Source organism: Nomascus leucogenys, chromosome 5 (assembly GCF_006542625.1).
Source record: "Nomascus leucogenys isolate Asia chromosome 5, Asia_NLE_v1, whole genome shotgun sequence".
Classification (NCBI taxonomy): Eukaryota; Metazoa; Chordata; class Mammalia; order Primates; family Hylobatidae; genus Nomascus; species Nomascus leucogenys.
The window spans coordinates 102,821,448-102,842,969 of record NC_044385.1 but is presented as its reverse complement, the minus strand read 5'-3'; the positions used below and the strand labels follow the sequence as shown (position 1 = coordinate 102,842,969).

The 21,522-nt window shown below is 36.0% G+C and overlaps 1 protein-coding gene across 12 annotated transcripts in view; it reads left to right on the top strand.

The window, feature by feature from the left end:
- The window catches only part of MYCBP2 (MYC binding protein 2), a 275,606-nt gene that overhangs the window by 149,835 nt on the left and 104,249 nt on the right, over positions 1 to 21,522 (top strand). For all 12 annotated transcript variants that reach the window (XM_030813514.1, XM_030813510.1, XM_030813519.1 and 9 more), the window contains 10 exons: positions 484 to 626; positions 2,389 to 2,489; positions 3,175 to 3,393; positions 5,530 to 5,755; positions 6,650 to 6,768; positions 7,501 to 7,588; positions 10,106 to 10,155; positions 14,084 to 14,256; positions 15,997 to 16,141; positions 21,260 to 21,475. In XM_030813514.1, coding sequence (XP_030669374.1) covers positions 484 to 626; positions 2,389 to 2,489; positions 3,175 to 3,393; positions 5,530 to 5,755; positions 6,650 to 6,768; positions 7,501 to 7,588; positions 10,106 to 10,155; positions 14,084 to 14,256; positions 15,997 to 16,141; positions 21,260 to 21,475 — 1,480 coding nt within the window. The remainder of the gene's footprint in view (positions 1 to 483; positions 627 to 2,388; positions 2,490 to 3,174; positions 3,394 to 5,529; positions 5,756 to 6,649; positions 6,769 to 7,500; positions 7,589 to 10,105; positions 10,156 to 14,083; positions 14,257 to 15,996; positions 16,142 to 21,259; positions 21,476 to 21,522) is intronic.

The following is a 21,522-nucleotide window of genomic DNA, read 5'->3' as shown; positions in this document are numbered from 1 at the left end:
CGAGACCAGCCTGGCCAACATGGTGAAACCCCATCTCTACTAAAAACAGAAAAATTAGCTGGGCGTGGTGGTGCATGCCTATAATCCCAGCTATTTGGCAGGCTGAAGGAGGAGAATCGCTTGAACCTGGGAGGTGGAGGTTGCAGTTAGCCGAGATCATGCCACTGCACTCCAGCCTGGGTGACAGAGCAAGACTCTGTCTCAAGTAAGTAAATAATTTAATTAATTCAGGTTTTTGTTAAATATGAGTTCCTTGGAGAACTGATCTTATTTAAAATAACACCCTTCACTTTATGCCCTATGCTGCTTTATTTTTCTTCAAAGCCCTTATAATTCTCTATAATTATGTAGTTACATGTTTACTTTTTTAACTTTTAAAAAGCTATAAATTAAATGAGGATCTCAGATCTAGATATGATTTCTGGCATTGGATCATGTTTTACTTACCATTGTAAAATAATCTCATGTTTGCTCATGCTACAGGAGTGAATTTGATGGAGATTTACAATCCCAACTTCTGAGTAAAGCCAATGAAGAAGACAAAAACTGTAGCAGAGCATTGTCTGTTGTAAGCACTGTCGTTCGAGCCTCTAAGGACCTCCTGCACAGAGCTCTTGCTGTGGATGGTAAGATTTTTTCTTTCTCAATAGTCATATTTTAGATTCTTTATTCACTAAATTTTTGCATAGAATTATTGAAGAGGAACCTTCTATTATATAATTTTATAGAATCTAAGTGTTATAGATCCACGCATGCATTAATTTTGGATAAGTCACACTCTGCATACTGTAATGCAGAATTATTTAGAATGCTCAAAAGGAGTTATATATTCTTATTTTCTTAGTTAATTTAGTAAAAGAAAAATTGTATTTGGATTAAACTGGGTCTTTATTCTTCTTTTAGTAGTCAAAAAAGCTTTTTCTTCCTCTCTGTTCTGTTTCCAGTAATATATCGCTCTCCACCCCAAACTCTGGGGAACCCTAGCCGTCTCCTCAGAGGCACTTGTCTAAATTCAGCTCTATGAGTTTTTCCACTGGAATCTCTCTAGTTTGTATTCTCCTCTCTTTCACTTCTTCTCCTGCTGTCATTTAGACTGCCATGGTGCAAGTACATGTCATTTTTTAATATAGGGTTAATATCCCAATAATCTCACTGCTACCTTTCCCCCGTTCTCCATCTAGTTGTTTAGTTATTCTTCACACTGGCAGCAGAGTTATCATTATGAAAACATGGTTATGGCTGGGCATGGTGGCTCATGCCTGTAATCCCAGCACTTTGGGAGGCCGAGGCAGAAAGATCACAAGGTCAGGAGTTTGAGACTAGCCTGAGCAACTTGGTGAAACCCCATCTCCACTAAAATACAAAAATTAGCCGGGCGTGGTGGTGGGCGCTTGTAATCCTAGCTACTCAGAAGGCAGGAGAATCGCTTGAACCCAGGAGGTGGAGGCTGCAGTGAGCCGAGATCGTGCCACTGCACTCCAGCCTGGGTGACAGAGTGAGACTCCATCTAAAAAAAAAAAAAAATTGTTACCTCCACCTCCTTATTGTATAACATTAATTCCTAAACCTAGTTTAACATCAGAACCACCTGGAAAGCTTGCTGAAAGTAAAGACTATTAGGTTTATCCCTAGGGCCTGAAGCTAGGCTAAAAAACTATTTTTTAAATGAGTGTGCACCCTGTTTTGATGTAACAGCAGACCTAGGAATCAGTATTTGGGAGAATAATTGTCCTATAAAATAAAGGTCTTCACAGTATAGGCTCAGCTTATCTTTCCAGCACCATGTTCACGGATAACTGACTAAAATGTTAATCAGCAAAGTGCTTTTCTTGGAAAAACAGAAAGCGACGTAGCTTGATAACACTAAACGTTTTTGGAGTGCTGAATATGTGTAGGTGTTGTTCTAAGTGTTTTATATATATTACCTCGTTTAATCTTCCCAACATCCAAATGAGAGGAATACTGTTGTGATCCTAAGTTACAGAGTAAGTAATTTGCCTAATGTCCCTGATACAGCCATGTTTGGTGCCAGAATGGTAATTTAAAATAAAGGCTCCATTACCCTAGGTTCTGATTCCAGCTCTATTATTTTACAGATACATGTACTTATGTGTTAAGTATTTTGGGTAAGATACTTAAACACTATGTGCTGTGGTTTTCCTTTCTAAAAATTGGGGATAATAAAAGTATCTCATTATAAGTATTAGTTGAGATAAGGCATGTATTCTCAAAAGCCTTTAGAATAGTACCAGGCCCTTGACAAGCACTCAATTAGTGTCAACTATAGTCTCGCTCAAAAGGACAGAATATAGATTTAGTATAGCATGTATGCAGTACAATGAAATTACCTTCTAACTATAGTTTTAATGCCTTTTATGCCTTTTTTAGCTGATGACATTCCAGAACTGCTGAGTTCTTCCAGTCTGTTTTCCATGCTGCTCCCCCTTATTATAGCCTACATAGGACCAGTAGCTGCTGCTATTCCCAAGGTGTGTAATTTAATTCTATAACTTTGAATGTTTTTTTTTTTAAATACCTTTTTTTTTTTTTACAAAAAGACTTAGTGTCTTGTCTTTACAAAAACTTGCATCTTTGAGGCATCTGGGATATAGGTAACAAGCAGAGATAGATCTGCTAATTATTAAACTTCTCTGTTCTTCTTAGTATTGTTTACTGGATTGCTGTGCTTATTTGTTGGCTTTACATTTGAAGAATTTGTGAATGGGAAATAGATTTTAGAAATTTTAGAAATATGATATATAAGGAAAGATTATGTTAACTGAGGTTTTTCAAATTTATGAGGTTGATGCCAAATGGTCTTCATTAATAACAATAGCAATGTTAAAGGATAAGAGTGTTTTAAAATAGTGACATACTCAAGAAATGGAAGAAATGATAAACTATTGATTCTTTGGCATAATTAAGTAAAACCTGATTTACTTCAGATCATGAAAAAACAAAAGTGTTTAAAAATATAGATTTAGATATTGTCATGTAACATCTAAGATAAATCTTTTTTTAATCAATTGAAAGATTTCTCTTTGAACAACAACTTAACTATTAGAAAATTTAGATGGAAATTGTTATTAGAGTAACCAACAATTATTGTAATTCAAAATTTTAGAACCACTTTCATGTGTATCTCATTTAACCATATTTCTATATGTGTACTAGGTGGCTGTAGAAGTCTTTGGCCTTGTCCAACAATTGCTTCCGTCAGTTGCCATTTTGAATCAGAAGTATGCACCCCCTGCCTTCAACCCTAATCAGTCGACAGATAGCACCACAGGAAACCAGCCTGAACAGGGTCTCTCTGCTTGTACAACCTCCAATCACTATGCTGTCATAGAGAGTGAGCACCCATATAAACCTGCCTGTGTGATGCATTACAAGGTAGGCACTGGTTCTTAGTGTGATTCGAATGTAAAACTTGGCATGAGGTTCTCTGATGATATCTTAAAGAATGCCTGGCCTGTATTTACGAGTGTAGCTTCTTTTATAGTATTTACATATAGAGAATCAGCAGGTGGTTAGGCACTGTTGGATATATAAAATAATTTAAGATGGAATTTTTATCTCAAAGATGATAAAATTTTATTGGTTTATGAGAGTTGTTTTTAAATCTTCCTACAAGTATAGTGTGTTATATAATGCTAAACTTCATGCTGTGATTTGCAATAGTAGTAGATATAACAATTTTAAATTGTATTTTTGGAACTAACATTATTTGTACCACAGCCTGAGCTCTGAAAATTTACAACCCCAATGTAAGATTTAAAGTAGTCTATACATAATGTTAAAAAACTATGTGTAAAATGTTTATAAATTTAATGTTATTAGAGAGTATTCAAAATCCATATTCTTTGTTTTTTCATTGTACCATGCAAATTAAGGAAGAGAAGGATAAATTTATATTTTGTGTGCTTGTAAAATATTCCACTTTTCATGGTAGAAACTATTAAGCATATAGAAGTAAACAAGCTAGTACAATGCACTTGTTTATCCATCATCCCAGATTCAGCAGTTTCAACTCTTAGTCAGACCTGTCTTATTTATTCCCAACCTACTTCCTAATCTCCTATATTGTTTTAAAGCACATTTATAATATTGATTGATACAATGTCTCCAAAATATAAAGACCCTTAAAAATAACCATAGTATTATCACACTGAAGAAAACAATTCAGTGTCTTCAAACGTCATGTAAATTTTTAATAATTTGAGTTAGAATCCATATAAAATCTATACGTTGTGATTAGTATGTCTCTTAAGTCCCCTTTAATCTTAAGTCCCTTTAAATCTATAAGTCTCCCTCTGTCTCTCTGTCTTTTTGTTCCCTTGAGTTCTATTTGTTGAAGAAACTGGATCCTATGTATTTGTTAGATGGGAGCCTCTTCAGCTTACCTGCTGGGTCTTTCAGACACCCCTCTTGCAGTCATTCCTAGCTTCTTTGCTTTCTGGTAGGATAAGATGTTCCAGGCTCCCTTTATATGTTTGATGCCTCAGACTTGGAACTAACCATTTTTTCAAAGTGTCCTTATTTCTGTTATACATACACACACATGTTATATTTATGTATGTACATAAATGTATATGTGTTTATATATAGATTTATGTGTATATGTAGTTTTTTAAAGATAAAATACCTCATGAGTTTATACTGTTGATACTAATTCAAATAAGGACCACAGACACACCTCAGTCTCCTTTTTCTTATATCTAAAATTCCTATTAGTGACACTGGCAATATCAGAATTAGAAAATCATTAAATTATTTCATTTGGGGTGTGTGTGTGTGTGTGTGTGTTTTGTCTTTGAAGTATATCCCATCTAAATGTATGTCAAATTACTGTGTTTAAAGTAAGTTGGAATGCTCCCTCTCTGCGTGATTATGCGTTCATTGGATATACACTTAGAGAGTCGTTTATTTTATTTTAGATTTTAGGAATTGCTTTTTAAATTTGGATTTTGTTTTATAATTCTTTACGTAATTACATAGTTTGAAGTCAAATTTATGAAACAAATCTAGCTTTTTTTTTTTTTTTTTTGAGACAGAGTCTCGCTCTGTCACCCAGGCTGGAGTGCAGTGGCGCCATCTCGGCTCACTGCAAGCTCCGCCTCCCAGGTTCATGCCATTCTCCTGCCTCAGCCTCCCGAGTAGCTGGGACTACAGGTGCCCACCACCACGCCCAGCTAATTTTTTTGTATTTTTAGTAGAGACAGGGTTTCACTGTGTTAGCCAGGATGGTCTCGATCTCCTGACCACATGATCCGCCCGCCTCGGCTTCCCAAAGTGCTGGGATTACAGGCCTGAGCCACTGCGCCCGGCCCACAAATCTAGCTTTTATCTCTGTCCTCTTCACTCTGTTCCTCCTTCTCTGTCATAGGTAACATTTTGTTCTATTTTAATTTTGTAGTTTATCCTGTTGTGTCATTTAATAAAAGCATAGACACACACACACATACAGATGGAGACGTGTAGTTTGTGTGTATATATCTGTATTCATGTTGCCTTGCCTGTTGACCTCAGGTGACATTCCCAGAATGTGTGAGGTGGATGACAATCGAATTTGACCCTCAATGTGGTACTGCACAGTCAGAAGATGTCCTTCGTTTGTTGATTCCTGTCAGAACTGTTCAGAATTCAGGATATGGACCAAAATTGACATCTGTTCATGAAAATCTTAATTCATGGATAGAATTAAAGAAATTTTCAGGATCCTCTGGGTGGCCTACTATGGTTTTGGTGTTACCAGGTAAGTTTTTTTTTCTTCTGTTTTATGTGGTAAAATAAGTGCATTTATGTATATTTAGTAAGGGTGTATCATTGAAAATGTTTATCTAATTTTTAGAGAAATTTATTAAAGACCTACTATGTATCTGGATCGCATTCAAGGAATAAATAAGGTACCCTGGGCAAGGGGCACAGCCTGATGCAAGTTTTGGAGAAGACAATATTTTGTCTCCATTGAGGAGTAGCTAGCTGTCTGTGTAGTTGGGTCCAAATTATAGAAAACAATGGATTAGATCTTGTATTTTCCCAGGAAGTGCTAAATTTTCGGAACTTAACTAAGGACTGAAGTTCTTCCTTGTAAGAGAATTTGTAAACCACTTTCTTGTGTGAAGAGAAACTATGTTTTAAAACTTATGGTTTGTTGCGTTCTTAACCAGTTAACCAGGACTACTCTTGTGATCCTTCAAACTAATAGGCAATTTCAATTCAGAAACTTCTTCTTTCCACTCTGACCTGCCTATTTGTTTGTTTGTTTGGGAAAAGATAAGAAAAAGCCACACGCCAGGGTAGAGGATTGCCCACTTTGAAAAATAAAAAGGCTAACCTCAGTATTTGACAAATAATTGAAAAATGATTGCCCATGTAACTTAAGTACTTTATTAAGCAGGGGAGTTTGATTATGAAAAAAAGTAACAATTCATTTGCGATAGACCCGTTGTTTCTAGTGTTATTTTTGGTACAATTTCCTCAAGTAGATATAGGAACGCTCCCCGCCACAAGTCTATTTAAGTTATGTAGTATATGATTTCTGTTTTTACCTATCTTGTGATAAAAGAGAAAGTCCATTGGATAAAAGTCAGGGAAATTTTTATAAAATTGTTTTAGAGTTTGAACTCAATTCTGGCATTTTTATTAGGAAATGAGGCCCTTTTTTCATTGGAGACTGCATCAGATTATGTGAAAGATGACAAAGCTTCTTTCTATGGTTTTAAGTGTTTTGCAATTGGATATGAATTTAGCCCTGGACCTGATGAGGTAAGAAGGAATTATCTTTTCATTCTTTTAAGGAAGATTGTGTTTCTAAGGGCTAGTGAGTTGTGCTTCTGACTGACTTAAATTGTACTGTTGCCTCTATTCGAAAAGTCGGGGCCAGGTGCAGTGGCTCACACCTGTAATTGCAGCACTTTGAGAGGTGAGAGAATCCCTTGAGGTAGTTTGAGACCAGCCTAGGCAATATATCGAAATCCTTTTTCTACAAAAAAAATAAAAAGAAATTAATTTTAACCTAGGGGTGTGCAATTCTAAATATTTTGTAGTTTATGTGCAGTGGTCTGTTTTGCTACTTTTAATACATGAAGAGGATGGAGTTTGTGCAACATGACCCAGCCTTTGAAGTATCGTTATACCTGCCCTGAACCTGCTCAGTTGGCTATACCTTTCTGAGTAAGCGATAGAACCTGTTTTCAAAAAGGGACTATCATCTTGTCTAAGTGTTATAAATCATACAATAAAATAAAACCAAGGACAAAGTGGACCAAAGTCATGAATGAACAGTTATTTGAACAATGAACCTTTAAACCTGAACCTTATAACCAGCCTGAGCCACAACATTGAGTACTGAATCTCATCTACTCTCAATTTAACCATTAGCTTCATGTGCTTCCTTCTGATTTCAAAAGTAATGCTTGAATTCAAATCACATTTTGTTGATAATTCGTATTATCATTCAGACATTTTTAAAGCAGCAAATTTTGTGCAATTCCATAGGGAGTTATCCAGTTGGAAAAAGAATTAGCCAATCTTGGTGGGGTTTGTGCAGCAGCTCTGATGAAGAAGGACCTAGCACTTCCTATTGGTAAGTGTGGCCAATACTGGATGTTTTTTGATAGGCTTTTGTTTTGTTTGTATTTTAAGAGTAGAATGTATATATTATAAAAGGTCTGAAAATAGATTTGCAAAATGAATTTTGTAATCTCATATATTCATGAGCAATAACTGCTTCATGTACTGGTAATTTGAGTTTGTTTAGAGACTAAAGGGTATCCTCTGGCCTTTTTTAATTTACACATGCACATGGACACCCTTTTTATGCATATACATGCTTTGAGCTAGGCAGTGGGTATAGTGTGTATATTCAGCCAAGCACTGAATATATAGTATTAAACCAAAAGTTCTAGATATTTCTTAAATGTTCTAGTGGAAATATCAAGTAGACAACTGAATATTCATTGTCTAGATCAGAGGACAGGTTGATAGAAATGTATTTGAATATGATTGTTATTTAAAGACATGGGACTGTATGAAAGATATTCTAGAGAATGTAGATAAGAAAGAGAAGATAGCTTAGGATTAAAGCTGTGACTTACCAAAATTTCAAAGATGCACGGAACAGGAAGAGGAGGCTGCAAATGAGACTGTGAAGGAACAGTCAGTGAAGTAGGAGAAAAACCAGGAGAGGGGATGTTCCTGGGATTTTTGCATGCTCTGAGAAGTGAATTAAAATCTATCATCGGACTTGAAGACTTGTTGGTTGCTTGTATATGCAATAAGAAATATGTTAGTAAAATGAGAGAACTGTAAGCACTTTCAGAGTAGAGAGGGAAAATGGAAAGTAAGGAAGGGGGGTCCATTTGAATATAGATAGCTCTTTAGAAGAGTTTTTCATTGAAGCAGAACAGAGATGAGGCAGTGGCAGAAATGGTACTTTTTTATATGGAGCAAATTTGTATGATATACAGATTAATCTATAATCAAGGGAGTAAAGTTGAAAATAAAAATGCTTACTGATTCTATAATGTTTATACATGGTTTAAAGTTTTATTTTCTTACCCCCCCCCCAAAATCCGTCTTTACTCCTTCATTTAAGACTACTCTTCCCACTATTATTTTTTCCTCCCTTTTCTTCCTCTGCCTTTCCTTTATTCCCTTTTCTCTTCCTGGTCCCTTTTATTCTTCTCCATTCCCTTTCTCCCATTTAATATTGGTATATATGTACGGAAATGAGACCTTGTATTCTAGCCACATGAGGAAAATTGCTAGCAACCTATTTTTGTCAATAGCTGTTAAATTTTACATTATATATACTTTTTGACATAAAAAATTTTTATCCATACTTGCACAAATACTCAAAAAGTGTACGTTGAAGGATGGATTAATATAGTAGTGCTTGTGATTGTAAAACCTAGAAACAACCAAAATGTCTTTCAGTTGGGAACCGGTTAAATAAGTAATGGCATAGCCATTCAATGGTAGTCTATACAGCTCTTTGAAAAAGTAGACCTATATAGCCTAACAAGGAAAGCTGTCCAAATTATATTAAGTAAGAAAAGCAAGTTGCCGAAGAAGGTCCCATTTTTGCAAACATTACTGTTTATATTACAAAAAAGTATGTTGTGGCTCACACCTGTAATCCCAGCACTTTGTGAGGCCAAGGTGGGTGGATCACAAGGTCAGGAGGTTGAGACCATCCTGGCCAACACAGTGAAACCCCGTCTCTACTAAAAATACAAAAATTAGCCGGGCATAGTGGCACATGCCTGTAGTCCCAGCTACTTGGGAGGCTGAGGCAGGAGAATCACTTGAATCCAGGAGGTGGAGGTTGCAGTGAGCCGAGATTGCGCCACTGCACTCCAGCCTGGGCGACAGAGCGAGACTTCATCTCAAAAGAAAAAAAAAAGAATATGTTTGTATGTGGTTGAAACACATATACATTTTTGGTTTGTTTGCACACCAAGTTTCTAGAACAACACATAGGCTGTTGACACTGGATAGTTTTAAGGGGGCATGGCACTGGTTAGAGGTTTAGAATTTTTTGTTCTACACTCCTATACAAGTTGAGTATTTCCCATTGAACAAGTATTACTTTATTAGTAACATTTAATAATTAAACTATCAAAGAAAGATCAATAAATAAAATATGTTCTATATTAACTAATAAAGGAAAATGGCTAGGGGATACAATCATTGCCTTATATTTTTCTGTGAGTCCCTGTCGTTTACTAAAGTTATAGCTCTTCTATAAGGCAACCAAAATATAACGGCCCAGATCTGAAATAATTTGTTCCCTCTTTTTTTAGACAAAACGAATACACTAAGTTCAGAAAGTATACATTTATATTCATAAATGTAGGATATATCTTTGGCAAATCACCCATGGATGCTTCTTGAGTATTGGAATTGTAGTATATTCCCACTGGAAGTATCTTGTATATTAAAATGTATGCCACTGGGATTTTTTCCAGAATCACAAATCTTTTCAATCTGGAATAGCAGAATTATTTTAAAAAAAAAGTGTAATGAATGCAAAAGACTAGAAAATTAAACCAAACTAAATATTGACATATTTTAGTAAAACTCTTTATTTACACAACAGGTAATGAATTAGAGGAAGACCTTGAAATTCTTGAGGAGGCTGCATTGCAGGTATTGTCCCAAATGTTTTAAGGATAAACTTTGTACATTAATTTAAAAAGTATTATCACTCAGATCAGCCTATTTGTCTTGACCATTGGGTTCATTCATTAAGTACTTCACTTTATTCATTGGCATTATAGAGATAAATAACATAATTGCTCCCTTTGGTGGGAGAAACCCATGTGAGCCCTATGTATTTGGTGGGTAATTGACTCTGGAGTTAGACAAAAACAAATCAAGTTTTTGTCTAACAAAAACAAAACAAATCTTCAGGAGAAAAAACAAATCAAGTGCCAAGGGGGCGGAGGACGGCTTGCAGAACTGTGGCCATTTAAATTGCATCTTGAAAGAATTTGTTTTTCTTTTTCTTTTTTCTTTTTTTTTTTTTTTGCCAGCTAGAGAAAGGGGAAAGACATTTCACAAAGGTTGTATAGTTGTGTTATAAGAAGCAGCAAAAGGTGAGGTCGGTACAGTTGGTGAGCTCAGTCTGTGACAAACCAGTGTGTCATATTAAGTGGTTAGGGCTAGTTGCCTGTAGACAACTGGGAGCCGTCATTTGTTGTTTTTATTATTGTTTGCTTTACCGTTTTTGCTTGTTTAGGCATTAACTAGCACATTTGGCACTGAATGGAAATACATGAGTACTATATTTCAGTGCAATACCCCTTTGGATCTGTTATGTCAACCTAATATTTCTCAAAATTGCCTAGAGATAACTATATTGTTTTCTTCATTATTCTGACTTCAGCTAGCTAGTAATCTGTACTAGGATGGAAATATCAGAATCTGTAGGCAGCATTTGTCAAATTGTAATACCTACTTAGGCCAAACCAGAGATTCTGATGTACTGCTAAGTGAGCCCCATTGCATACCACACACTGAGAACATCAGTGATGGGGAAAATTTTGCATCTAGCAATGGTGTGAAGATAGAAGAAGAGTTGAGAGTCTCTCAACTGGATCAATGGTACTCAGACCCTAGGATTTGATAGATTTGTAAAATTTTCCAAAAATATTTTTCCCGAGAACTTATTAAGTAAAAACACTCTTTAAAAATGTACTACTTTTTATCAGCAATGTCTTATAAAATAAAAGACATTTTAATAGCCCGAAATGGAAAGATCTTAGAATGGAAGACTCTGTTATATCCTTAGTTTTTCTAATTCTGCCATGGATCAGAGAACTTTGAGCCCACATTTGGAAAACACCAATTTAGGTCATACTTATTTTCTATACTAGGTATATGTAGTTAGTAATAGTGATTTAAATAATATCTATAGAGCACTTCATAGGTTTCAGCATCTTTAATATTATCTCTCTGTTTTTATAATTACACTTCGAAATCAATATTAGGTCTTGCGTCTTACGATTATAATAACTGAAGTTCAAAGAAGTTTTGTGACTTCTTGAAGATTCAAATGGGAAACAAAGGCTGGTGCCCAGACCTTGTAATTGCTAAGGCTAGTGCTTTACATTTTATTTATTTCTGAGTGTTTTTTTTTTTTTTTTTACATTTTATTTTTTATTTCCATGGAGGGTGGATAATAATCAAAGTGGTATAAAATAAAAAATTATTTCATCTTTATCAAGCACGATGTAAACATTTAATGATTTGTAAAGCAGTCTCAAAAAAAAAAAAAAAAAAAAAAAAAAATTTGTTAACTCCCCACAGCAACCCAATGAATTAAAAAGTTTTATCTCCATTTACAAATGAGGCATAGAGCATTTAGGCATGTCGCCCACGATCACACAGCTAGTGAGCAACTGCACTGGGATTTGTTCGCTGGCAGTTTGGTGACAAAAGAAACCCCATCTCATTAGCTGGGCGTGGTGGTGCATGCCTATAATCCCAGCTACTCAGGAGGCTGAGGCAGGAGAATCGCTTGAACCCGGGAGTCAGAGGTTGAGGTGAGCCGAGATCATGCCATTGTACTCCAGCCCAGGCAACAAGAGTGAAACGCCGTCTCAAAAAAAAAAAAAAAAAGTTCGTGATTTTGAACACTGTCTTCTGATCATAAGGAGCTGTAATGTTGTCAGTAATGTTAAGAAACTTCTGAGTTTTAAAAAGCCACTGGCATCTTGTGTGTATTCCTTTTTTAAAGTGAAGTCTTTGTACCTTAATATTCAAAAATAAAAATAAATCCAACAGATATATAATAATACGTGTCAGGCAACATTATAGGTGAAGGAGAACTATCAAAAAGTTTCTATTAGTCCATTTTCACACTGCTATAAAGAACTACCTGAGGCTGGGTAATTTATAAAGAAAAGAGGTTTAATTGACTCACAGTTCCCTACATGGCTGAGGAGGCCTCAGGAAACTTACAATCATGGCAGAAGGCAAAAGGGAAGCAAGGCACATCTTACACGGCAGCAGGAGAGAGAGAAGGGGAAAGGCCTACACACTTATCAAACAACCAGATATTGTAAGGACAACAGCAAGGGGGATGTCTGCCCCCATGATTCAGTCACCTCCCACCAGGTCACTCCCCCAACACATGGAGATTATAATTCGAGTTGAGATTTGGGTGGGGACACAGAGCCAAACCATATCAGAGTTCATATGTTGTTTATAATTTCAGGGATTATTATGATATATAAAGTGTCATCTAGACCAGATATGGAGAGATCTTTATTATGTTACTGTTCAAGAAAAAAAAAAATGATGTCCCAAATTGCCTCTTTTTGGCATGTAAGGTAGTTATTGTGATAATCTAACATGTATTAAACACTTAGTATTTGTTAGGCAATGTATTGTATATTTTATATGCATTATTTAGTTTAAATTTTATAACTGTGTAAGAGAGAGATTATTTGACTACCAGTTTATACATTTTACAGATTCGGGGATGGTAACTTTTTATCTTAAGAGGACACAGCAAATAATTTGTCCAAAGCCAGGATTTGAACTTAAGTCTATTTGATTCCAAAGATGATTATTTTTGAAACTGTATAATTTCAAATTTGATAGTACTAGAAATGTAATTATTTTCTATGAAAAAAATTTTTTGGAATTTATTTTATAGTCAGTAAAAAGTTTTCAGAGTTTCAGCATTTAAAACAAGTCTTTCCAAAAACATAAGACTTGCTTGTCAGATAGGTGAAATCTAAAATGTGTTTTATCCGTCTCTTCTTCTTAACTTTAGTAAGGCTTAGACAGGCTAATGAGGTGTGTGTGCTGCCACAATCAGGCTTCCACCCACTTTTTACCCAAGTCAAGACCTTGGTGCCCACCCACCCAAGAGAACAGACACACCTTACTCATGATAGCTGCCTGTAAGGGGGACTTAAAAAGAGGGAAGCTGGGTGCAGTGGCTCAGGCTTATAATCCCAGCATTTTGATAGGCCAAGGTGGGAGGATTGCTTGAGGCCAGGAGTTCAAGACCAGCCTGGGCAACATAGCAAGACCCCATCTCTACAAAAAGTTTTTTAAAAAAATTAGCCAGCCATGGTGGCATACGCCTGTAGTGCCAGCTACTTGGGAGGCTGAGGCAGAAGGATCGCTTGAGCCCAGGAGGTTGAGGCTACAATGAGCTATGATGGCACCACTGTACTCCAGCCTGGGTGGCAGAGTAAGGCCCTGTCTCAAAAAGAAAAAAGGGGGAGACATCCACAGTCGCTGACAGAAGGGAGCTCTGGCCCTGAAAAATGAGGACATAACATACAGAGGACTGGCGTGGAAGGAGATACACCATTTTATCCAGCATGCAGATCTCTGACAAGGCATTTATTTTTGAGGGAGGAAAGAGACTGGAAATATTGTCTCACATTTTTCTCTCCTAGGAATTTCCTATTCTGTGGGTTAAAATAAGGAACAGTGGGGTATGTGGAGAAAACGATTTCTCCACAAAGGCCTATCTGAAAGTATCTGCATGTTGAAAAATTTTAGGTAATTTAAGTTTTATTTTTAAGAATATATATTCTTTTTTACTTAACAGGTGTGCAAAACCCATTCTGGAATTCTTGGAAAGGGTCTAGCTCTTTCTCATTCACCAACTATATTAGAAGCACTTGAGGGAAATTTACCACTCCAAATCCAAAGCAATGAACAGTCTTTTCTGGATGATTTTATTGCCTGTGTCCCAGGATCAAGTGGTGGAAGGCTTGCAAGGTAAATGTACTTTAAGTTAGTTACTTTATTTTAGGGCTTTCGTCTTTCTTCATTTCTGAAAGAGGGGAGTCATTAGAATATTAAAATGCTACTTTAAAAACGTCTGGTTTATGTATGTTTAACTTGCTGAAATATAAAATGATAGTTAATATTTTTGTTTGGTGGTTGTTTGTTTGTTTGTTTGTTTTTGAGAGAGAGGGTCTCACGCTGTTATCCAGGCTGGAGTGCAGTGGCATGATCTCAGCTCACTGCAACCTCCACTTCCTGGACTCAAGCGATTCTTGTGCCTCAGCCTCCCAAGTAGCTGGGCTTACAGATATGCCACCACACCCGGCTATTTTTCTTTTTCGTATTTTTTGTAGAAACAGAGTTTCACCATGTTGCCCAGGCTGGAATAGTTATGATAGTATATGATAAGACCGGGTGCAATGGCTCATGCCTGTAATCCCAGCACTTTAGGAGGCTGAGGTAAGTGGATTGCTAGAACATAGGAGTTGGAGACAAGTCTGGCCAACATGGTGAAACCCTGTGTCTGCAAAAAATACAAAAATTAGCCAGGCATGGTGGCACACTCCTGTAGTCCCAGCTACTTGGAGGCCGAGGTGGAAGGATTGCTCAAACCCTGGAGGCAGAGGTTGCTGTGATTGTGCCAATGCAATCCATGGTGAAACCCTGTCTCTGCAAAAAATACAAAAATTAGCCAAGCATGGTGGCACACACCTGTAGTCCCAGCTTCTTGGAGGCTGAGGTGGGATGATTGCTCAGACCCTGGAGGTGGAGGTTGCTGTGCTTGTGCCACTGCAACCCAGCTTGGGCAACAGAGCAAGACCCTATCTCAAAAAAAATTAACTAATTAAATTAAATGTATTATAGTTGTTAATTGATTATTTTTGTTGCTTTTTGTTTTTAGGATGAAAAGGGAAAAAAATATGCTGGCCTGCATGATTTTACTAATAAAAAAAAATCCCAACTTTTTTCTGGTTTTAATTTTAAAATTGCAGAGATTACTCTTTAGTTTTTAAAAATCACAAAATAGTGATTGGAGAGGAATATCAAATCACTTAAGTCAGCCTCACTACTATACTATGCAGACATTTTTATGTAATGCATGGTAGAATTACTTATTACTCAGCTCACAGGACAACTTGAATGTGTAGATCACAGAATGAATTCAGGAATGGACATCACAAATTACACAACATTGATGCATTTTAGTTGGAAAGCAAGGTAATGAGGAAGATAGTTGAGAAACTGTGCGAAAAAAAGGTGGGCAGTACACCTTGAACCTGGCTGCTGCCAGGCAAGCAGAGGGCCATTTCTACCCCTGCTTTTACAGAGACACTGCGTTTTCCAGGCTTCCAGGATGGCAGAGTAAGGTGGAGCTCCTTCAGAGAGAATGAGCCTGCTCAGGACTTCAAATTATACACAACCTACATTTCGTGTTCTTGGTGATTTTAAATTAGCCATAGTTAAAATTTCAAGTTTCCTGGTTTTAAAAAGTATTTTTATACTGTATTTAAATATCAGAAATCTCCTGTGCTTAGGCATGTTTTTTAAATGGATTTGTCCTTAACAGTTTCCGAGGGAGACACTCATGATTATCACTGAGTTGGAAATGAAGATAATGTTTTAGCATTTTGTTTGATACAAGTTTTGTTCATTTGGCTTAATTTTATATTAATCGTTGAAGATGCTGATCAGTGTTTGGAGTTTTGTTTATTTGTTTTTCATTACTGTTAGGTGGCTTCAGCCAGATTCATATGCTGATCCTCAGAAAACATCTTTGATCCTGAATAAGGATGATATTCGTTGTGGTTGGCCTACCACCATAACTGTTCAAACAAAAGACCAGTATGGGGATGTGGTACATGTTCCCAATATGAAGGTAATTATCACTGGATTAAATTAGCAGACATCTATATACTGGCTGCGGTGACTGATAAAATTTTAGAAATGCCAAGTGCTGAGAGTCCATTTGTTCTACCCTCTTTATATAATGGGTGATGCTGAAAGTTTGTTTAAATGACTTGTTTATATTAATTAGTCCCCAAGTGTCCAAGTTACACCTGTTTTTTTTTTTGTGAGTTTGTTCTTTACATTTTGCTACCTGTTACGGTGACTCAAAGGAAGGATAAGAAAGTATCCATCTAAAGAGTGCCAGACACGTAGAGTGAAGGCCCTCAATACGTATTGATTGAATAAATGCATGAAAGAATACATTTTTAAATTTTGTATATAGTTTTGAAAGACTCAAGTACATTCTGTGTTTGGTATTATTGAAACCACATTTTAAAAATAACACTCATTAAATAAGTTAGAAATATATGAGTTTAGATTGTAAAAGAATGAGGAATTGAAATAGTTGTATACCATATTGATGAATATAGAGTTTTTAGGATACCTCTTACCTGAAATATTAATTAATAATGATATTTCAGAGCATATTATACATAATTATTTGTGATTTAATCTGTTAATATGAATATTTCATTTAAAACTTTTATTTCTGAAAAAATCATATTGAATAAAATTTTATATAGGCAGTCCCCAGCCGTCTCCTCCTTCAAAGTTGTCTTATAGAGTGATTGGTTGTTTGAAGCTTAGAGCTGATTAAGCCACAAAATCGTTTTTGCTCATTGGGTGGCTAATTTTGCCTCAATATTATTTTCAGTAGAACTATTTCAACTACTTCATGCATTCTTTCATTTATAGCGTGAAGAAGTACCATTCCAATGTAGCATCTTACCTAAGTAAAAAATAAGAGCACATTGCTTACATGACTTAAGACCAGTAAATAAAACTGTATGGAAAAGCTTTCAACCCTTACACTAAATCAAAATCAGTCTTTTAGCAGTATCTTTCAAATATTTGGCCATGATCCATAGTTAGAATTTTTATTATAACCCAAAGATATAAATATAATATATGATGGAATAGTGTCTATGTAATAGCATATATTAAGTGCATATAATATACTTTATATATACATACACACATACATACATAATATGCTATACTCTGATATATTCTCTATCTTATTTTTTAAGGCAAGTCATACCCTTCACAAAGTGAGTTCATGCCTACTTGGAATTATTCTATAAAATGCAAAAAGCATCACAAATTATAAGAAAAAAATGAATTAAAAATAAAGTTATCCTGATAGTGATATGAAAAAAATTACTACTCAAGGACGGATTTTTGATCACAGTAAAGTACACATTAAGATGTTGAAGGGCTTGTATATTGTGTATTCACTGATGAATTTCTCAATGTAGTGAGTTGTTAAATCCAATCTTTAAACCCTCAAGATTAAGTTTTTTATTCATGTGACAACATTCTAATACCATGTTCATACTGTTATGCTTCTGGTATTTCTTTAGTTGTATTTTCTTTCTTGTGTTTTCTCCTTTGCACCTTTTATTATCTCTTGATATCTGGTATGTTTATATCTTGCATTTGAAAGTCAGACTTTATCTTTCTTTTCATCTTAGAGTTCTTTTTTTAACCATATGATGGATCTGCTTTTTTTCCTCTTCTCCTTCCCTCTCCTCTTTCACTTTCACCTCTTTCTCCTTTTTCCTTCTTTTCTTCCTCTTCTTTCTCCTCCATATATTTGCTTCTCCTACTTTGTATCTTTCCTTGCCTTAAACCTCTTACTCAGTGTACTCTAAATTCATGTCAGATTTATCCAATTTAGAAACTTTCTAGAAAACCACTCTAAATACTATCTAGAAGAAGTGATTTGTGCTCCTACTGATGTTTAATGTATTAATATCATATTAGCTGGAAACAAAATTAATTTAACCTATTTTACTTTCAGCCTATTAGTATATGAAGTCTTAGGAGTACTTTAGACTGTTCTTAAATTGTTAAAATCTTTATGCAGTGATAGCTAATTATTTGAAACATAAAAGTTGATTTGCAGCTAATATTTCAGTGAGTTCCAAAATGCTTTCGAAAGCAACAAGTGTTATGGTTATAATTTTTTACTTATAAAATGACTGTCCCCTACCGGTGATAAAATGAGTTAGAACTAAACACACGTATTGTACCAATGTCAATTTCCTGGTTTTCGTTCAGTACCAGCAGTGTTTGGCAGTGTTGGATAAAAGGTAGCCATTGGAGGAACCCGAGTGAAGAGTACATAGGACATATCATCTACTTTTGAAACTTCCTGTAAATTTAAAAAAAAAAAGTTTATTTTAAGGAAATCTTATTGACAAGAGAAAGTCACATAGGAAATAAAAGAATAACTTTTTTTTAAAGTAGCACAGTTTGCAAAAGAAAGCAGAATGGTTATTCTATAATGTCTCAGTTTTCTTAGCGTATAAAATTATTCAGTGATTTACTTCAAGGTTCATGGTGCATACACACATAGACTCTAATGATAATTTATTAAATACTTAGGGTAAATATAGTTGCTTACAGAAAGGTTAATTTGAAATAGTATGTATAAAAATAGTGTCTAATTTAATATCAAATATGTTTGATCCAGGAGAGTTCCCTTGACCCCTTTTGGGACTTGGGACGTGGGTGTGGTGTGGCTCATTTACTTGGCTGCTGCACTCAAACCCCTTGCAGGATGGCGAGCACCCAGGCAAGCAAGTGCCAGGGCCCAGGCAAGTGCCTTTGGGCTCCAGCCCCACAGCAGCGTCTAGGGGTGTGTCACAATTAATGCTTTTTTAGCTCTGTTGTCTGTGGATGGCTAAGTGTTAAACAGCTCAGTGAAGAGTCAGCATGACAGCCTTTTTGGGTTCCCGCACCCAGTGTGTCCTGAATTCTTGTCCGGCATTCAGGAAGAATCAGGTCATATTAACAGTTTGAAACGTGATGAATGCGTGAATACGGCAGAATTTTTTTTTTTTTTTTTTTTTTTTTTTTTTGAGACAGAATCTCACTCTGTCGCCCAGGCTGGAGTGCAGTGGCGCCATCTCGCCTCACTGCAAGCTCCACTTCCTGGGTTCACTCCATTCCCCTGCCTCAGCCTCCCGAGTAGCTGGAACTACAGGCGCCCGCCACTACGCCTGGCTAATTTTTTGTATTTTTATAGAGATGGGGTTTCACCGTATTAGCCAGGATGGTCTCGATCTCCTGACCTCGTGATTCTCCCGCCTCAGACCGCCAAAGTGCTGGGATTACAGATGTGAGCCACCGCGCCCAGCCACGGCGGATTTTATCAAACGGTGGAAGTGGCTGTCAGTGGAAGGGGAGCTGGAAAGGGCATGGTGTGAGAAGAAGGTGATATTTCCCTGAAGTCCAGCCGTCTCCAGCTACCCTCCTCTCTGAAGTGGTGCCATCTGAGGTTGAGCCGCACGTCTATCTGTTGCTGCTTCTCCTCTTGATATTCGCCACTTGTCTTTCTGCTAGCTGAAGTCTAGGATTTATACGGGCATAGGGTAGGGGGGCAGGGCTGGCCAAAAAAGCAACATTTAGGCGGAATACAAGGATAAACTGTTCTCATTTAGGGCCATGGTTTCCAGGCTTGAGGGTGGGGTCTTTGCCAGGGAACCACTTTCTCCTATCCAGTATATCCCTGACTCCTGTCTGTATCATCTTCAAATTTTTTAATTATGTTTAAAGTGTAAAGCTTTTTATGCTGGCACATGTGTTTGCGTTGAAATTTTAACCATATACCTGTAAACTGCTGTTTTTTAAATATAAGAATGGGTTTTTAATATTTCCAGGGGTTTGTGTCGGTCCAAATACTGATCTCTTGTAACCTCACCTGAAGATAGTGGTCACTTAATGGAACATATTTGTCATCTGTGCCTAACATTATGTAAATAGTGAAAGTCTCAAACTACTGATTCCATAGAATCACATTATTAAGAACAATAAACATTAAAGACAGTCTGTAGTTCTGAGGTAGCTCTCAATTACTTAAAAATACTATCACTTTTATCTCTGCTACTTTTTCTATTTCTGTGACAATCCTGTTGAATTACCTCTTCTTGCCAATCACGAAACTGTTGTCTGTAAGGAGCAGCAGAAACTTTGAGTAAAGCTCAGAATGGTGATACCTGTTGAAGAACTAAAGTGGTATTCAAATTGTGTGTACATTTGTGGTTGCCTAGGGGTCAAGTGTTTTTCTGCCAATGCATAAACAAATAAAAACAATGTTTTCTTATAATTCCTGGAAAATATTTCTGAAAAGTATTTTTCAGAAATAGTAGAGTTAGTAGATGAAATAGTAGAGTTAGTAGATGAAAGATAGTCCCGTTTTATTGTTGAAGAAATTGAGTTGCAAAGTTATAATTTCTGGAAAATATATCTAAAAGGTATTTTTATAAGACAATTTGTATTTTCAATATATTAACATCCTTAACGAATCTGTTTTTTGAATCTATACTGTAGAGTTAGTGGACGAAAGATAGTCCCATTTTATTGTTGAAGAAAGTGAGTTGCAAAGTTTAATTATTAATAGATTGCTTAAATCAAATGTTTATGTTGGTGATAGAGCTGTCTAATAATATTGTTTCTTCACCAGAGTAAAGAAACATATTTGGGCTTTAGGTGTAAGATTTGTTTTATTAAGTGTTAATTTTTGAAACTTCTATCAATAGAGTACATTTTCTTCCGTAGAACAGTGCAACTCAAACTGACATCAGTGCTTTAAAATGTGCTGAGATTGTGGGAAAGCATTTACACTTGCATTACCTGATAAAATAATTTGTTAGTCCCTGCAATAACTTAATGTAGATTCGTTCTACTGTCTTTTCCTGTACTTTATTAGTGATGCATTTGTTCTTATGTTTTGATATCTCTGATTATGTATTCCAAAACTACGAGGGCTTGTTTTACACTGTGTTCATGGTTCGTATTGTCAACCCATCTTGAGGTCATTCGAACTCTTTTCAATAAGCCTTTGAAGGGAATGCCAGAGATAGACCAATGCTAACATAAAGTATACATAATTATGAGTTTATAATTGTTAAGTTGCTTATTTTGATGTCAGTGACAATTAAATAATAATAGTATTTGGTTTCTATAATACCGTGTTTAGGTGGAAGTGAAAGCTGTCCCTGTTTCTCAGAAAAAAACGTCTTTACAACAAGATCAAGCAAAGAAACCTCAAAGGATTCCTGGCAGTCCTGCAGTAACAGCTGCATCTTCTAATACTGACATGACTTATGGAGGGCTGGCATCACCAAAGCTAGATGTTTCATATGAACCAATGATAGTGAAGGAAGCTCGATATATTGCCATAACAATGATGAAGGTGATTTATTTTACTTATCAGAAAAATTTTAGTTTTCAATATTTGTT